The sequence below is a fragment of the Sceloporus undulatus genome, chromosome 4 (assembly GCF_019175285.1).
Source record: "Sceloporus undulatus isolate JIND9_A2432 ecotype Alabama chromosome 4, SceUnd_v1.1, whole genome shotgun sequence".
NCBI lineage: Eukaryota > Metazoa > Chordata > Lepidosauria > Squamata > Phrynosomatidae > Sceloporus > Sceloporus undulatus.
The window spans coordinates 90,307,898-90,323,367 of record NC_056525.1 but is presented as its reverse complement, the minus strand read 5'-3'; the positions used below and the strand labels follow the sequence as shown (position 1 = coordinate 90,323,367).

The 15,470-nt window shown below is 37.6% G+C and overlaps 1 protein-coding gene across 3 annotated transcripts in view; it reads right to left on the bottom strand.

Moving 5' to 3' along the window:
* The window catches only part of DNAJC6 (DnaJ heat shock protein family (Hsp40) member C6), a 90,613-nt gene that overhangs the window by 24,089 nt on the left and 51,054 nt on the right, over window positions 1-15,470 (bottom strand). For 2 of the 3 annotated variants that reach the window (XM_042463780.1, XM_042463781.1), the window contains 9 exons: window positions 13,945-13,994; window positions 13,680-13,828; window positions 10,293-10,427; window positions 7,470-7,603; window positions 6,178-6,372; window positions 4,407-4,524; window positions 2,217-2,296; window positions 490-683; window positions 303-383 (listed from right to left, as the gene is read on the bottom strand). In XM_042463780.1, coding sequence (XP_042319714.1) covers window positions 303-383; window positions 490-683; window positions 2,217-2,296; window positions 4,407-4,524; window positions 6,178-6,372; window positions 7,470-7,603; window positions 10,293-10,427; window positions 13,680-13,828; window positions 13,945-13,994 — 1,136 coding nt within the window. The remainder of the gene's footprint in view (window positions 1-302; window positions 384-489; window positions 684-2,216; window positions 2,297-4,406; window positions 4,525-6,177; window positions 6,373-7,469; window positions 7,604-10,292; window positions 10,428-13,679; window positions 13,829-13,944; window positions 13,995-15,470) is intronic. The other variant, XM_042463782.1, reaches the window with a different exon arrangement.

Genomic DNA, 15,470 nt, shown 5'->3' with positions numbered 1-15,470 from the left:
CAAGGGCCCATTGTACAGTGTTTTCAAGGACACCATTAATTACATTACCATGTAATAATGGAAAACAGAATCAGTCTGATATCAGTCTGTCCAGGTTCCCACAGCTCTGTGGAGTTTAATGAGCCAATTAAATTCTATGTATGTCCTAACCAGTTATTTTCTATAAGCTTTGGAATGCTTATTAGCTGTCCCACAGCATTGACAGGTTCTCTGGAGATAGACAATGAGGTGAAAGAGGGAAGTAAATTAATATATGGACTATGAATTGTGAAAAGTGTTACCAAAGCAGAAATCTTATGTACCTTGCCAGCTGAGAGATGATAAGAATGCACCCTGTCCAGCATTCTTTAGGTTATCTTGTGGTAGATCTATAGAACCTCTACCTATAACGTACAAAGTCAAACCAAACCAAAGATGAGTGAAATTGAAAATGGTCAAGCTTGATATTTTCATGAAAGCTGAAACATCTGCACAAATAATAGCTCTTACCAGCCATGGCAAGGGTGTCCTGCTGTTCCTGGTGTGAAGAGAAAAGAATGCTTGGATTTATGTCTTTTGTTGTGAAGTTCTCCCATGGAGGAGTTAGGTCAGTCGGTCTATCAGCAGAATCTATTTCTATCTCCAGTAGGATATGGAACAGCTGGGGATATTTTTCTGGTGAGTCACATGCATCCAGTTCAGGTCTAAACATTGACAGAAAGTTCTTCAAATTAAAATAAAAACAAACAGTTTGAAGATTACCTTTTAAAATCAAATCTTTTGCCTGAATATGATGGTAACAAATAAGTTGCTTTGTCATATAGTTAAAACTTGACTTTGTAGTATGTACTATAGAGGTCAGCATGCAATTTATGGCCTTTAAGAGAATGGTAGAATGCAGTCTCCACAACCTTTTGCTAGGTGTTCTGACTGGAGCTAGTGAGAACTGCAGCCCAAAAACATATGATGATCACAAGTTGCCCAGCCCTGTTAGACAGCATTTCATTAAAGTGGCCAGAAGACAAAATAAAACTACTTTTGAGACATTAAGTTACTAATTATTTTTTCTCATGTTTAGAACCTAAGTATTTGGATGCTCAGAATAATTTTCTGATTTGGAATACTGAAGAACAGTCCAAAGAAGCAGATATGAGAAATTCTTCCAAAATCTTTGCAGATAATTGTTGTATCTCTTTCCTTTTGGACCACATGAATGCAGAGTTGAACCATAATCAGTGTTCCCCTCACTGAAAACCTATTCAGTTTCAAAACACAGGTACAGCCATCTCCGTTCTAGCCCATTCAGGAGCCCAGTGGCTATTACCACTACTGCCCTTCCTCTTTTGAAGTAGCTGACTTCCTCAGTCAACAGAGGGGGAAAATATGACCAAACTGGTAGAACCTCACAGACTGAGGTGGAATCTGCTGCAGCTGCCACAGAAACCCCATCATCTACATATACTAGCCTGTAGACATATATGTGTACCACAGCCTTGACTGGCTCACTTTAATAATCTTACATGGTAGGCAATTTTTCACCTCAGTATCCACTGCAGACTATACCAGTACCAAAAAACAGAAGTCAACACCAATTTATGTTCAGCCTAAGAAAGAACTGCAATAACCCAGACGTGGATGGCAAAACACCCCTCCTGGCACCTAGGTATTCAATATTTTTAGTTTCAAAGTTAAAAAGTACAATACTTCTGGCAGACCACCTTCTGCCTGCAAGCCACACTCTCCTCATCCCTAGGTTCACTCCTAAACCTTAAGTTCAAAAGGCATTATTCTGCATTCACTAGCAAAAAATCATCATCAAGGATCAGAACAGTTATTCATCAAGTAATGAAATTTTTAAGCTTATCACATGAATTTTTATGAAATCTACAACAACCAGTATCACATAGATTTCTCTGTGGATTTTGCTTCTGCATCGTTTGGAGCTCAGCCACAGTTGAAGTTATGGGCTGAATCACAATCTTCCTTGCAGCTTTTAATAGCACAACATAATGAAACAATATGTAGCACTGGGAGGCTTTAAAATATTCATTATCTTTGCAAGAGAAATATATTGAGAAAAATTGGAGACCACAGTTTCCATTCACTCAGATGATTGCAGTATCTGTTATAATAAATGGCTCTTGTTTACATATCAGCATAATGAGTGACACTATTACATCAGTCTATATCCACTTTTTTATCATGCAGCACACAATCTCCAGTTGTGGGATACTCACTTGGTAAATTTTAATACCGTTGTTCCTAGGGCTATAAATCCAGTGTGAAACTGAATCTGGAATATTTGTGTGTTTGACATCTAAAAAGAAATAATAAACATTCCATTACCAAAAAATAAAATAAAATAAAAACAGAGCTAATCTCAGAGGTATGCCATACAGAAATTAGCCAGTTAGTTCTATCACACTACAAGCTACTGCTATAATTCCTTATTTTAAAAGTGAATAATTTGAAATGGCAAATTGAAAAATCAGTAAAAGAAAGCAATATTAGGGCATATTTAATTGCATAGTGTTGGATCCAGGCTGAGGCTGTACTTCTATTCCCACTTAATTAAACCATATTGAACTTAATGAGATTTAATTTTAGTAGACTTATATGCTATTGTTGTTGTGTGTCTTTAAGTCGTTTCCAATTCTAAGGGTTTTCTGAGGCTGTGTGTGTGTGACTCACCCAAAGTCACCCAGTGGGTTTCCATGGCTGAGTGGGAAATTGAACCCTGGTCTCCAGAGTCACAGTCCAGTGCTCAAACCACCATACCACACTGGTTCAGATGCATATAGGATTGCACTATTAGTCCTACTTAAATCTGGCTTTAAGCCCGATTAATAGCAATATATCACATTAAATAAGATATAGATTGGCTCCAACCACTCTTTATATCTCATGCCTTCAACATAATGGTGCAAGATATAACATCATGTTCCCTAAGTGCTAACAAAATAGTAAAAACCAAAAATAATGACACATATAAGCCTAATATAAAAACTAAAAGCAACAAAATCCATTCCAAAATTACTGTTCTTATATTTAAGTGAACATAAGTATTTCCTTCTAATTCACTACATATAAAGTTATATGGTACAAATTACTTTGTAAAGTACACAATATAGAAGTATTATTTCTATTCCACTGTACACTAGAATGACTGCAATATCATTCTATATCATTCTTTCACTTCTTTTGAAACAGGTCTGGATGTTACCTGAAAGGGTGGGTAGATAAATATATGCATATTAGGGCTATCATGGCTATTAGTCCTGATGACTATATGTTACATGCAATATCAGAGAAAGTATTTCTGTGTACATAAGTTCCTAGGGAATGTGAGATGTATAGTGCAGTTGCCCTTACAGCCTGCTTATGGATTTGCCATAGACAACTGGTTGGCCTTTGTATGATCAAAATGCTTCTTCATAAGATGGACCCTTGGTCTGATCCAACATGGTGCTTCTTAAGTTCATAATAATTTATATGTTCAGATGCAACTGTTCCTTAGATGTGTCCATTATGCCTCAGATATTCTAGTTATTTCAAGAAGAATGTCACAGAATTTGTACCCAAGCCATGCAGCAAATGGCACTGCAGGGGAAGGGGCATTTTGTTGGCATCCATGAGAGGAGAACTGCGGGGCTAGGCACTTGGCCCATACAGCCAAGCGAAATAACATGCAGAGGGCCAGAAGGAGGCTATTTAAAAACTCATTGCCCCCTCACGTGCCTGATCGCTATCTGTGGGCTTACTTTTATAAAGTCATGGGGCTTGGGAGAGACTCTCCCCCCCCCCCCAGGTTGTCCTACAAATGACCATCTGAGATGGAAACCAATCTTTTTTATTGCCCTTGGGAGTCTAGTGTTTCACTCAGAGGTGGCTGGGGAAGTGTCACAGGTTGACAGCTGTGCCTCAGCTAAACCCGCACCAGGTTCCTCCCCACTTCATTTAATCAACCTCAGGTCTCAAACATTTAACTAGGTTTTAGGACAATAACAATGGCCCTTGTTTAACCTCAAATCCAGCATCTGGTCTCATTATTTCATGGTTGGTCAACAAAAGCCTGCCTAAATGTGTGAACTGGGTTGTATTATAAAGTAACATCCAGCTGGTAAAGACACTCTACCAGAAATATTATTAAACAAACAAATATACAAAGCTGGGCAAGTGTAGTGATGCTCATTAATCTACCAATCAGGTTTCCAAAAGGAGCATTGCTGTTTCTCTAATTTTAATTCCATATCCCTTGGTTTAAGTTTTGCTGAAGTGCAAATTGATCCTACTTTACTGTAAAAATATTTTTTTTCTTTCTGACTCATATTTAAATCCCATTGTTGCATCCCTAAGTATGAAAGGACTTGGGTAGGCTGACAGTCATGCATATTTATCTTTGCATTTCAAGATTACATCAGTCATACTTTAGCTTGAAGCCGTCCCCCAATGGTTGATCGCATATGGTAGACAGAAACAACCACATCGCCATGGACAGTGACTCCTAATGGAATTACAACTTTTCCTTCTTGAACGCGGAATTCCCTAAAGAAAAGCAAAATAGCATGCCTTGTATAAAACTTATTACATATAACTACAACCTACATATGGGGGAAAACACCATAAAAATAATTACCCAATTTGTTTTAAATGTGTTTTCCCCCATACTTTATAGGCTAGCTCAACTCTGGAATTGCATATACATTGGTTAAATTATTGCAATCAAAAAACCTTGATGCTCCCAGCATTGACACTCAAATGCCATTCATATAATTGTAACAATAGTTCTCTTTCCCCCCATTTTAAATGGATTAACACTGTCTTGTTTAATTCTCCAACCATTTTAACAAGTTGATATATTTCTCAGGTAGCATTTCACATGGCAGTCTAAGCTCTGTGCAATCTATGTATATCCATGCATGACACACATCTGTGTCATTGCACGTACATGATTGATCAGCACACATGCAATGAACTACATGTACAGTTAAAACATATTTCATAACAGAGCAATCAGAAAAACATTTAAATTAATTAGTAGCCTTGTTCACATATTCAAGAAATATGTGTGCTGAATATACAGTGGTACCTCGGGATACGAAATACCCAGGTTACGAAATTTCCGGGATACGAAAAAATCCCATTGGAAATAATTGTTCCGGGTTACGAATGTTTTTCGGGTTACGAAAAAAAAATTTGGTGCTTTTCGGCGCTTTTTCGCACGAAACGCGGCTTTTCCCCATTAGCGCCTATGGCAATTCGGCTTACGAAGGCTTTTCGGGTTACGAAAGCGGCCGCGGAACGAATTAATTTCGTAACCCGAGGGAGCAGTGTATGAAGAAGATATCAAGAACATGTGGGATAACACTCCTAGTTTCTGACACGCATGTCAGTAGTCCCTGGAAACCTGGTGTTTTTAAATTATTTAGTGCATTTTAATTTCCCCCCCCCCCTAATTTTGTAGACAGCATGCAATTTGTTAACAATTTTAAAAATAAAAAACAACACAAGAAAATAATGGTTCAAGAAGATAATACATAACCAAGATGAAATCACTAAAAGAGAACAAAAACATTTCAACATATAAAAACTAAACTAAAACCAGCAACAGGAAAAAGTACGGGGGAGGGTGCAAAAGCATTTTTAAAAGTTTGTAAATGCCTAGAAGACTAATAGTCTTTGGCTGGTGACAAATGTAGACACTAGGTGAGCCATTCTGCAAGGGACATTCCAGATGTGTTGCCAGCAGTGAAAAGTCGCTATCAGAGTGAAAAGTAACCACTAGAATCTTTCGGCCTAAACACATGGAGGAGGGCAATGACATGAGAGTCCAGGTAGGAAAGTATGAGTAGAATGTTCTCCAGGTAACATGGCCCCAAGCCATTTAAGGCTTTAAATGTTAAAACCTGCACTTTGAATTTGGCTCAGAATCAGAATGGCAAGCAGTCAGAGGGTCTTGCTTCATATGGATGGATGTTGTTAGCATACTCTGCATGCTACAAAAACCAGGATGAATCAAGGTCTCCACCTCTATAGGCCCTCTTCAGCCTAACGTCATACATTGTCCAGGGTGCATCAGTGTTTAGGATGCATGGCTGACTTGAACATTCTGGATACCCCTTTGTGCATGATGGACACCAAGCACTCAAAAATGACTTTTGTTCACACAATAGTCTAACTATAAACCACAAAACTTACTTCATTCTTTCATATTCTTGTGAGGTTGTGAAGATTCTAGTTTCACCAATAAGAATATCACAGAAAGGCCGGCAGCCATTTCTCTGTTTGTTGAAACAGGGCACTGGGCTGAGCAGGACTGATTTGATCGTTAGAGGCTTGCAGTGAGGTTGAACAGGCTTGTCTGCTATTAGATCGCAAATATATCCTATGTACCTGCAGTGAATAATTCAGAGGAGTCCATTCATATTATTGTTTTTATACCTTTATACCTTTCTAAGAATGTATACTTGGAGCTTACATTATTTACCATGATTTGATATTTTTAATAGCACAAAAGCTGCTGTCATCGAAAAAAGTGTTTCGTCTGATATGGAAACATATTATAATTAGATGAACTAATGGATGGAAATCCAGTGAAGAATCTTTAATAACCAAAGAGATAGAATAATTATAAACACACATATTATCCTGGATCTGATGCAGTTTCATTTGAAGCTATAACAAGTAACAAGACAATTACCCAATCCAAAGTTATAGCAACATGCCAAATATCAGGGGTGGGGAACTCATGGACTTCCAGAGGTTGATGATTTATATTTACCATCATGCCTACTTACTGACTATAAAGGTTAGGGTTTTGGAATCTAAAATGCAACAATATTTAGAGGGTCACAGGTTCCCCACTTCTTCCATGTATAAATAGATGTAACAGGAGTCATGCAGTTTTTCAGATGTTAAATTACATCTTCCAGCATTCCTCTCCATGGGCTATACTAGCTACGCTCTCAGCAGTCCATCAATGCCTGCAGGACCAAATCACTGCCATCCTGGTTTAGAATACTGTTTAAGTGCTTGAAGCTTTTGTGCTTCTCAGACAGTACCACGTTACTCTCCAAAATTCAGATGCTTAAAAAGTATCTTCCCTGTTTATTCTGGAAGGGTTTCATAATTTAGGAGAATGTGTGTGTTGGAAATACAAAAATCCAAGGGCCTAAAACAATTAGTTTTCACCAATCTGCCTCCAATCAGTGATGTATTTTAGCACTGATTTCCATACTGATTTCAGTGTAGTTGCATAGCTACAGGTATATATCAGGGTCTGAGAAAGGGCAGCCTCCAGCCCCATGTTTTCAGGCACCTATTTGCAGAAGAATCCCCCTCATTGTTGAGTTTTTAAAGGAGATTTTTAGGCAAAGGGGTTTTTTATACAAAAAAAGATGTCAAAGGGTCCAAAGAAATGTGGACATAGGTATCACAAGATGAAAAACTACATTGCACATTATTAGATATTTGGTCCAAGTGTGCCTTACCTTCTGTGGGATGGCCAGAGTACTATTCCTGGTCTCTTTGAATTTAGCAACTGAATGGCAGGAGGTGGACTAGAAAAGAGATGACAGAAACAGAACATTGCACTGACCAGGACTGCTGATGCTACACGACCATCCTGTCAAAAAAAATGCAAGAGCAACCTTCAGAAAAACCTTACCATCCAATTAGCATTTTAACTTACAAGACCATTTGAAAAAGATTCCATCAGCACAGAATCCCCAAGCTAAAACAGATGCTCCTTTGATATTAATAAGGTGCTTTCTTCTGAGTAAGCATGCACAACATTAAATGAATTAATCAGCAATAAATGTTTGGTTGAGATTAATAGCAATGGAGGAGAAGGGTCCAAAGTTATTCCTTTCTATATAGGTGCTTTCATGGACCAACCATTTTTATGAATGCCCCTCAAAGTTTGCAAATATTACTTTTTTAGGACTATAAGTCTCAGGATTTTCCCAACCAATATGAGACTGGAAAAAAGCAGACAGGGCAGAAAGAGCAGCCAGAGGCCATGCCCACTCCAATTGCCTGTGTACCAACCTGGGACCACAGCAACCAGATGCCTCCTGCAATCCTGAAAAGGACCATGAAAAGGAGCAGTAAGAAACCTCTCCTTTCATGGCCAGTTTTGGGCTGCATTTGATGGCTCCAATGCAGCTTCTGGGTGACTCTGGGGTGTTTGTCATGGGCCATCTATTTGAGGCCTATGTTGGCTAAAGGATAATAGGAGTTATTGTCCAAAAATTAACTTTCTGAAGTTTTGGGAAACAACTGCAAACTGCAATTAATTTTAATATTAAATTCACAAAATAGCAATTGACTACAGAGACTATTAATACCCTAAAGCAACATACAGACCTAACTTGCACTCACTCAGTGATGCTCATATAATCTATAAAGATAATTTTAAACCTAGCATAGAAACCATGAAAAACTGTTTTTATTTAGCACACTCCATGGAAACACTAACATTTACATGCCTCATACTGCTGATTCTGCCTGACTGTATGAAAAGAAATCTCCACACAAGTCTGTTATCTCCCTGGCAACTACTGACTCTGGTATAAAGCTGAGTAGGTGGATGTGATAAAGAAGCCTATAAACATTACAGATTCTCTAGGTCACAATGTAGAAAGAAAGAGTTTTTCAGAGATCTCCCCATAGGGTCCATAACTTATTAAGCAGCTTTCGACTTTGCTTAGATATGCTCAGAGATGTACTCAGAACTATATTATCAATAGGCTGCATTCAGTCTACTGTGATGTGTCATCTTTAAATGTACATCTTCCATATATTAACACAATTACAACCTTTGAAGAGGAAGGCACTTCTGGCACTTTCTAATTTCTTTTCCCTCTCAGAGTAAAGAAGAGGAAAGTATTTTTATCCTAGGGAATCCAGGGAGCCCCTCAAAAAGCTCAGTAGCCATAAATCTACCACTATCAAGAAGACTCAAAAGAGGGCATTTAAGGGGGAGGGCAAGATAGAGGTAGTTTTGGAATTACTGGAACCAAGGCTCCTGCTGCCTACCTAGCTGGCTGTTATATTTCTTATTGGTTTTAGTCCATTTCCTATATTTTGGTTTACATTTAAAGTGTATGACCAACAGAAAAAAGCAAATAAACCCATGCCCTACCCACATCTTCCATGCAGGCCAGAAGAGCTTTGGAAATGGTGGATAACTACATTCCTTCCCCTGGTAAGGGTGTGTTGTTGTTGTGTGCCTTCAAGTTGACTCTGACTTCTTCTTGGCAGGATTTATTTAGAAGACCCTCTTAGAATGAACAAGTGTGACTTGCCTGAGGTTAACTAGTAGTTTCCCATAGGTGAGCAAGGGATTCAAACCCTGTTTTTGTCTGCCTTCAAGTCGTTTCTGACTTATAGTGACCATAAGGCAAGATTTCTTGGCAATATTTGTTCAGAGGGCAATATGCCTTTGCCTTTTACTGAGTGTGAGTGTGTGTGAGTTATCCAAGATTACCAATGAGTTTTTATTGCCAAGCAAGGATTCAAACCCTGTTCTCCAGAGTCATAGTTCCAACACTCAAACTACTATGCCATACTGGCTCTGTATTTGAACCCTAACTTCCCAGAGTTCAAGTTGAAAGCTCAAAGCACTACACCACTATACCCAAACTAATAGATTTTTATTTTTTTAAAAAATGTGATTAAATTATTGATTTTTTTATAAGTAGTTATTTCTGGTATTAGCACATACAACAGTGGAAGAAATCCTATTTCACTTTTTTCTAAATATCAAATATGCTATTTTCCAAAAATCTATTTTATTTATATGTAAATTCAGATTTGTCTGGTGACAGCCCTGCTAGCTAGGGCTAGGCCTCAATCAGACACAAGCCAATCTTAAAAAGATTACTCGTTTCAGCTACATTTTGATGAAAAAGTACTTCTCTGCTCTCTGATTTTCAATGTGATCAACATTTATTTACATCTATAGGTGGGAGAATCCACAGCAACATTCCAGGTAAATGGTGAGACTGTTCCTCATTTTGTATCCAAAAGCTCTCTTGTGGTTATCATTAGCATCATAGTATGAATTATGGCACATTGCAATTTTAACACATTGAAATAACTTTTAACTTATACTAAATAAAAACAACATAAAATCAAAACTTGTTCTTTACATTGTGCATATCTCAAATCATATTTTGAACAACTAAGCTTTTTTCCCATTAAATGATACTAGTTTATAGCAAAAGTTGTATCTAAAGTGCATTTTTAATATTTATTCTTCTATAAGCATGCTGGTTTTGAGCAGATGTTTTTCAAAAATGGTTACTTACTGCCTGACTTACCATACAGTGGATGACACAAACATTTTTAGGGTTTTGTTGCAACCAGTTATGCATGTTCTTACATACAGCATAGAGGTTGTGAAGACTTGGTGCTTGTCTAATTGGCCAACTACATTCAGATACCTGCAAAAGGGACAAGAGTGAAAAGCAATTCATTTGGAATGTCAAAATAATTTTGTATGCAATTAGTCTACATTGCCCACAAGCACAGTCCCGCATATGTCTGTTCACTGAGTTCAGTAGGGTTCACACTAGTGATGTAATTTGTCACAAATTTTCTTCTTGAAGGAAACAACAAGTAATTTTAGCCATTTTCTCCCCATGCAGTTTTTAAAGCCTATTCACAAGTCAGAATTTGTTCTGCACAAAATTCACACGTTTCATATAGAAAAGTGCATTTTCTGGAAACATTCTTTTCTACATAGAAAATAATATTTCTGCATGGAAATATTGCCTGCACATAAAATGCAGCCTCCATTGTGTTGTTAAAACATGGAATATCTCAATCAAGAAGTACAGATCTTGCATCTTTTGTTTTCATTTTTTTAAAGTAAAAAAGTAAAAGTTTTTAAAGAAAAAAAGCAGAAGTTGATTCTAGTCATTTTGTTATGGATGGTAGGGTCCTGCAGTCCATGGCAGGAAATTGGTCCCTGGATCATCTGATGTCACCCATCCATGTTATAACTGTCTCTATCAGGGAAAGGCTTCCTTCTTCATGGAGACAAAAATGTGGACAGAAGAGCCAAGCTTTGCAGTTCTGGTCTAATCAGCCTCCAGGAGGATACCTCCAGATAATTCAAGATGTTGATTTAAGATCAACCAATGCTAACACAACTTCTCTCATCAGCTGTCACATGGTACTTTTTTGAAGTTTTAAAATATTAAACTTTGTTTAATATTTTAAAAGTGGATATACAGGAGACTCCACCAAGAAAATTACAGATTACAACCCTAAACACACTAAGGAGCAAGCTTTGCTTAACACAGTGGAAATTATTTCTAAGTAAACATAAGGTTTTTAAAAGCTTAATTTTTTTAAAACACAAGTTCATTCTAATTTGATGTATACTTCAATACAAGGTGATACCAAAATTCAATGGAAGCGATAGCAATTACTTAAAGATTTTAATGCTCTTGAATGTTTATTTAGCTGGGCCTATTTATAAAACAACAGAATGTGTATATGATTCATTGAATGTCTTAAGGCAGCCTAAGGATGCCAGATTTATAGATGACAGGGCTTTTCTATCACGGTGCAACAAAATAGGCTGAATGAATATTGTCCTCCATGTCTTCTCCTTCCACTGCTTTAAAATTAATGAGATTTTGTATGCAATTAGTCTAGATTGCCCACTGTTACTATCCTAATCTCTGTCAAAATGACCAATGAACCATACACTAAATATCCTCCAACTAGGCCTCAAAGCAGTTGAGTGTAAGCTATTAACTGGCTGTCAAGAAACAAGCACTTTGTTGGGGGAAGTATCTATAATTATGTATCTAAACACACATTTAAGAGATAAAAAAGCATCGGTTTCATTTTCTTTCTATAATGACACTGGAAAGCAGTGAAAATACCAAAACATAATGGCTTTGATTCTAAGTTTCATTCCATGAACAGAAAGAGCTTCCTTTCATGGAAATAATTCTGCCCTTATATGAGCAGAACAATTTGAGCAGATTCTTAACTCCTACCATTTATGGATCAAAAACCTAGGATCCAAACTCTTACATGTTAGCATTATATGCATCTATAGCCTCTGCTTGCAATGCTTATTGCAACTGCCAATGATGTTTTTTTTTTTAAAAAAAAAATCAAAACAAAAACCTTTGACTTTGAAAACTACAACTTGTTTTATAAAAGGAGAGTGGTCAGGTCAGCTATCTGGAAAACGGGGGGGGGGGGAATAGGCTGGATGCACAATCTATTTTCTGTGGGTAAGTATAAAAAGTATCAGTTGCTTACGCACTATTGTGACTAAGGGACTTCAAGCCGCCCCTTTTGAAGATGGATTGGGGCCACAGCAATCTCACACCATGGCCCCAATCTGCCTTTTTGCTGGCTGAAAAAGGAACACAAGAGAGCCTCTCCTTTTTGCACTAACAAAAAGCCAGCTTTTCCTGCCCCACCATGGATGGAAGCCGGCTTTATGATGCTGTGGTGGAATGCAACATGTAAGTCAGCCCACATGTGGGCAACCGGGCAGCTGGAAGCCATCCAGACAGTGGGGCAGTCTGTTTCACCCCTGTACAGCAATCATGCATATAAAATAGTTACCGAGGTTTCCTCTTCTGTAACTGTTCCATATTCACGATTGCTACTTAGCCATGATTTTGACACAATTGTCACAATGGTCAATTGAAATTCAAAATCCTTTGTGTATGGAAATTTAGTGGCAAGTCCAGTTTGAACAAAGGCATTGGGAACTAGCATTTGTGTGTGGAAATGGAGTGGCAAGACCAGTTTGGCATTACAAACTAGTAGGTAGATGGAGAGAATAGATGAGTGTAGGATGTACCCATGAGGCTCGAGTCAGATAGTCTTGAAATATGTGTAGTGTGCCAGAAAGCTGTTATTTTTGTTCAATCCATTGCTGAGAGATTGTAGTCTGTAGCTGAAACTCCAATTCGTCTGTTTCTCTTTCTAATCTGCCTTTGTAGTTCTTTTCTTCAAGGACCAGTGTTCTGAGGTCCCTGGGCATTCCATCTCAGACCTCAGAACAGCTATTTGAAGGCACACAACAACAGCAAAAGCGCATTATAACCTGATACAGCTTAGAGGCCTCTTGTAAGTAGGACTCCTTTGTATGGTGTTTGAGATAGGATGGTGGAAAGCTGCATATAAAAGGGTATATATTAGAGAAAATTGCATATGAATTGGATATATATTAAGGAAAACTGCAAATAAGTGAGAGTATGAGTATGTGTTTGTACATGTGTTTAACTCAAGGCTGATGTGCAAATTGGATGAAACGTAACATGACTGAATACATGTTAAACTGAGGTGAACTGGAAACAGATTTATTTCTCCATCCGTAATACTTTAGGCCACAAACATGGACAAATTATCAAGTAGAAAGATGAATTTTACATGATCTGCGGCTAATTAGTTATCACAGGCAATTTCTCTTTCTCAGGGTAGATATTTGTATCAAGCAATCTCTCTTTCCTACACCTTATAGTCTTCCCCATCCAGCAAATCATAAATTGGTTACCTATGTCACTAAATTCTCTCTTTCAAAGGCAGCACAGCATTCCTTTCCCCCTCTTATTAATTACAGTTAATGGCATAACTAATTTTACCAGTAGGGCTGAAATCATCATAAACCTTGTGAATATGTTTGACCCATCATTATACCAGCAGAAATCACTTACCCTGTTATGAAACCTCGTAGTACGATAAGACTTTGGTGACAAATTGAAAACTGTGTAGTGATCAGGATGTCTTGTATCCAAGAATGTCCGTACATCATCAATATGATTCCTAAATCCCAGTTCAACTCCTTCACCAGGAAATGACATCACTACCAAGAAAACCAGGAGGAAGTCACATTTATATTCTATACCAGACCAGAGACAACACTGGAGCTCAAAAGTTTAAATTACCTTGTTTATTATTTGAAGTAAGTGACCTACTTACCAATAATTCTTGAGGTAATATAAGAAATATCTAATTCTCCCTTGGTGTAACTGTGAAAAAGAAAGCAAGAGAGAACAAGAAAATAGATTATAGTTAATATGTATGTGCACATAAATATATAAAAATGTTTAGAAAACATGTTCATACACAATCGATTTTCCCTAAATTAACCACATATCCTGGATGCCGATTATTGTCTCTGTTCCTCTGAATTCACCCATCATATTTGTTTAGCAAATGGATACCACCATGACAAACATTTCTGTAGACCATTTCTCCAGTTTTGCTCCTATGATTCCATCTTTAATTACTGGAGTCATAATTTTGTGTCAAAACATTAAAATGCTACTGGTTTCTGAAATGTAACTATATAAACAACGCAAGTGAAGATATTTCATAACAGTAACTTACTGGTTTGATAAATTTGTTGTTGTTAACTGCCCTTGAGTCGATCTCGACCCATGGCGACCCTATGGATGAAACATCTCCAAGACCCTCTGCCCTCCACTGCTATGCTTAATTCCTGCAAACTCATACCCATGCTCTCCTTAAGAGAGTCTATCTATCTGGTAGTTGGCCTTCCTCTCTTTCTACTTCCCTCCACCTTTCCCAGCATTATTGTCTTTTTCAATGAGTCCTCCCTTCTCATGATGTGTCCAAAGTACAACAACCTCAGTCTGGTCATCTTGGCTTCCAGGAAGGTTTCCATCTTGATCTTCTCTAGGACCCATTTGTCTGTTCTTTTGGCTGTCTATGGGATCCTGAGCACTCGTCTCCAGCACCACATCTCAAATGAATTGATTTTCTTCCTATCATCTTTCTTGATTGTCCAGATCTCATATCCATACATGGTAATAGGGAATATGATGGTTTGTATGATTCTTTGTCCTCAGTTGTGTATCTTTGCATTTTGATAAATTGCTTGGCACTAATATGCAAAAAAGCCATGGCAAATTAGTCATAAACCACTCTTTAGTACTCACTCTCATGTCCACGCTTCCCAACTGCCCCTGTATTAAAGATTCAGAATCTGCACCTAATTTGTATTATCATGAGTAAGTGGTCAAAGTTTCCAGTTCTCATCCTCTGTTCCTGCTTGCACACAGTAGTACCCAATATCTATTATATGATACTATTGTGTCTACTCGGCTAATAATAAATGACCCTTTGATCTGAAGCTCCAGCAGCTACAGACCCAGAAAGGAGAACAGCATATAAGATAAAAGGATAAGCAATTGTAAGAAAAAGGAATGCTAAAGTGACCTCTTTGAACTTTAGGAAAGAAACAGAATCTTTAAATTAATTATGGTGGGCTCCACTCATTTGTCTTGATGCTGAAGACCTCAACAATCAGAAAAATCTCTTATTTCTGTCTCTGGTTCTTCACATACTTTCCAGACAGGGTAGGAGAGCTTGGCACAGATAAGAGATTTTCCTCTTCGTTATCTCACAATTCTATAAGCTAAGGTCATGCAATGGAATTGAACAACATTATAGATTCATGAGAAAGAAAATAAAATAATTCT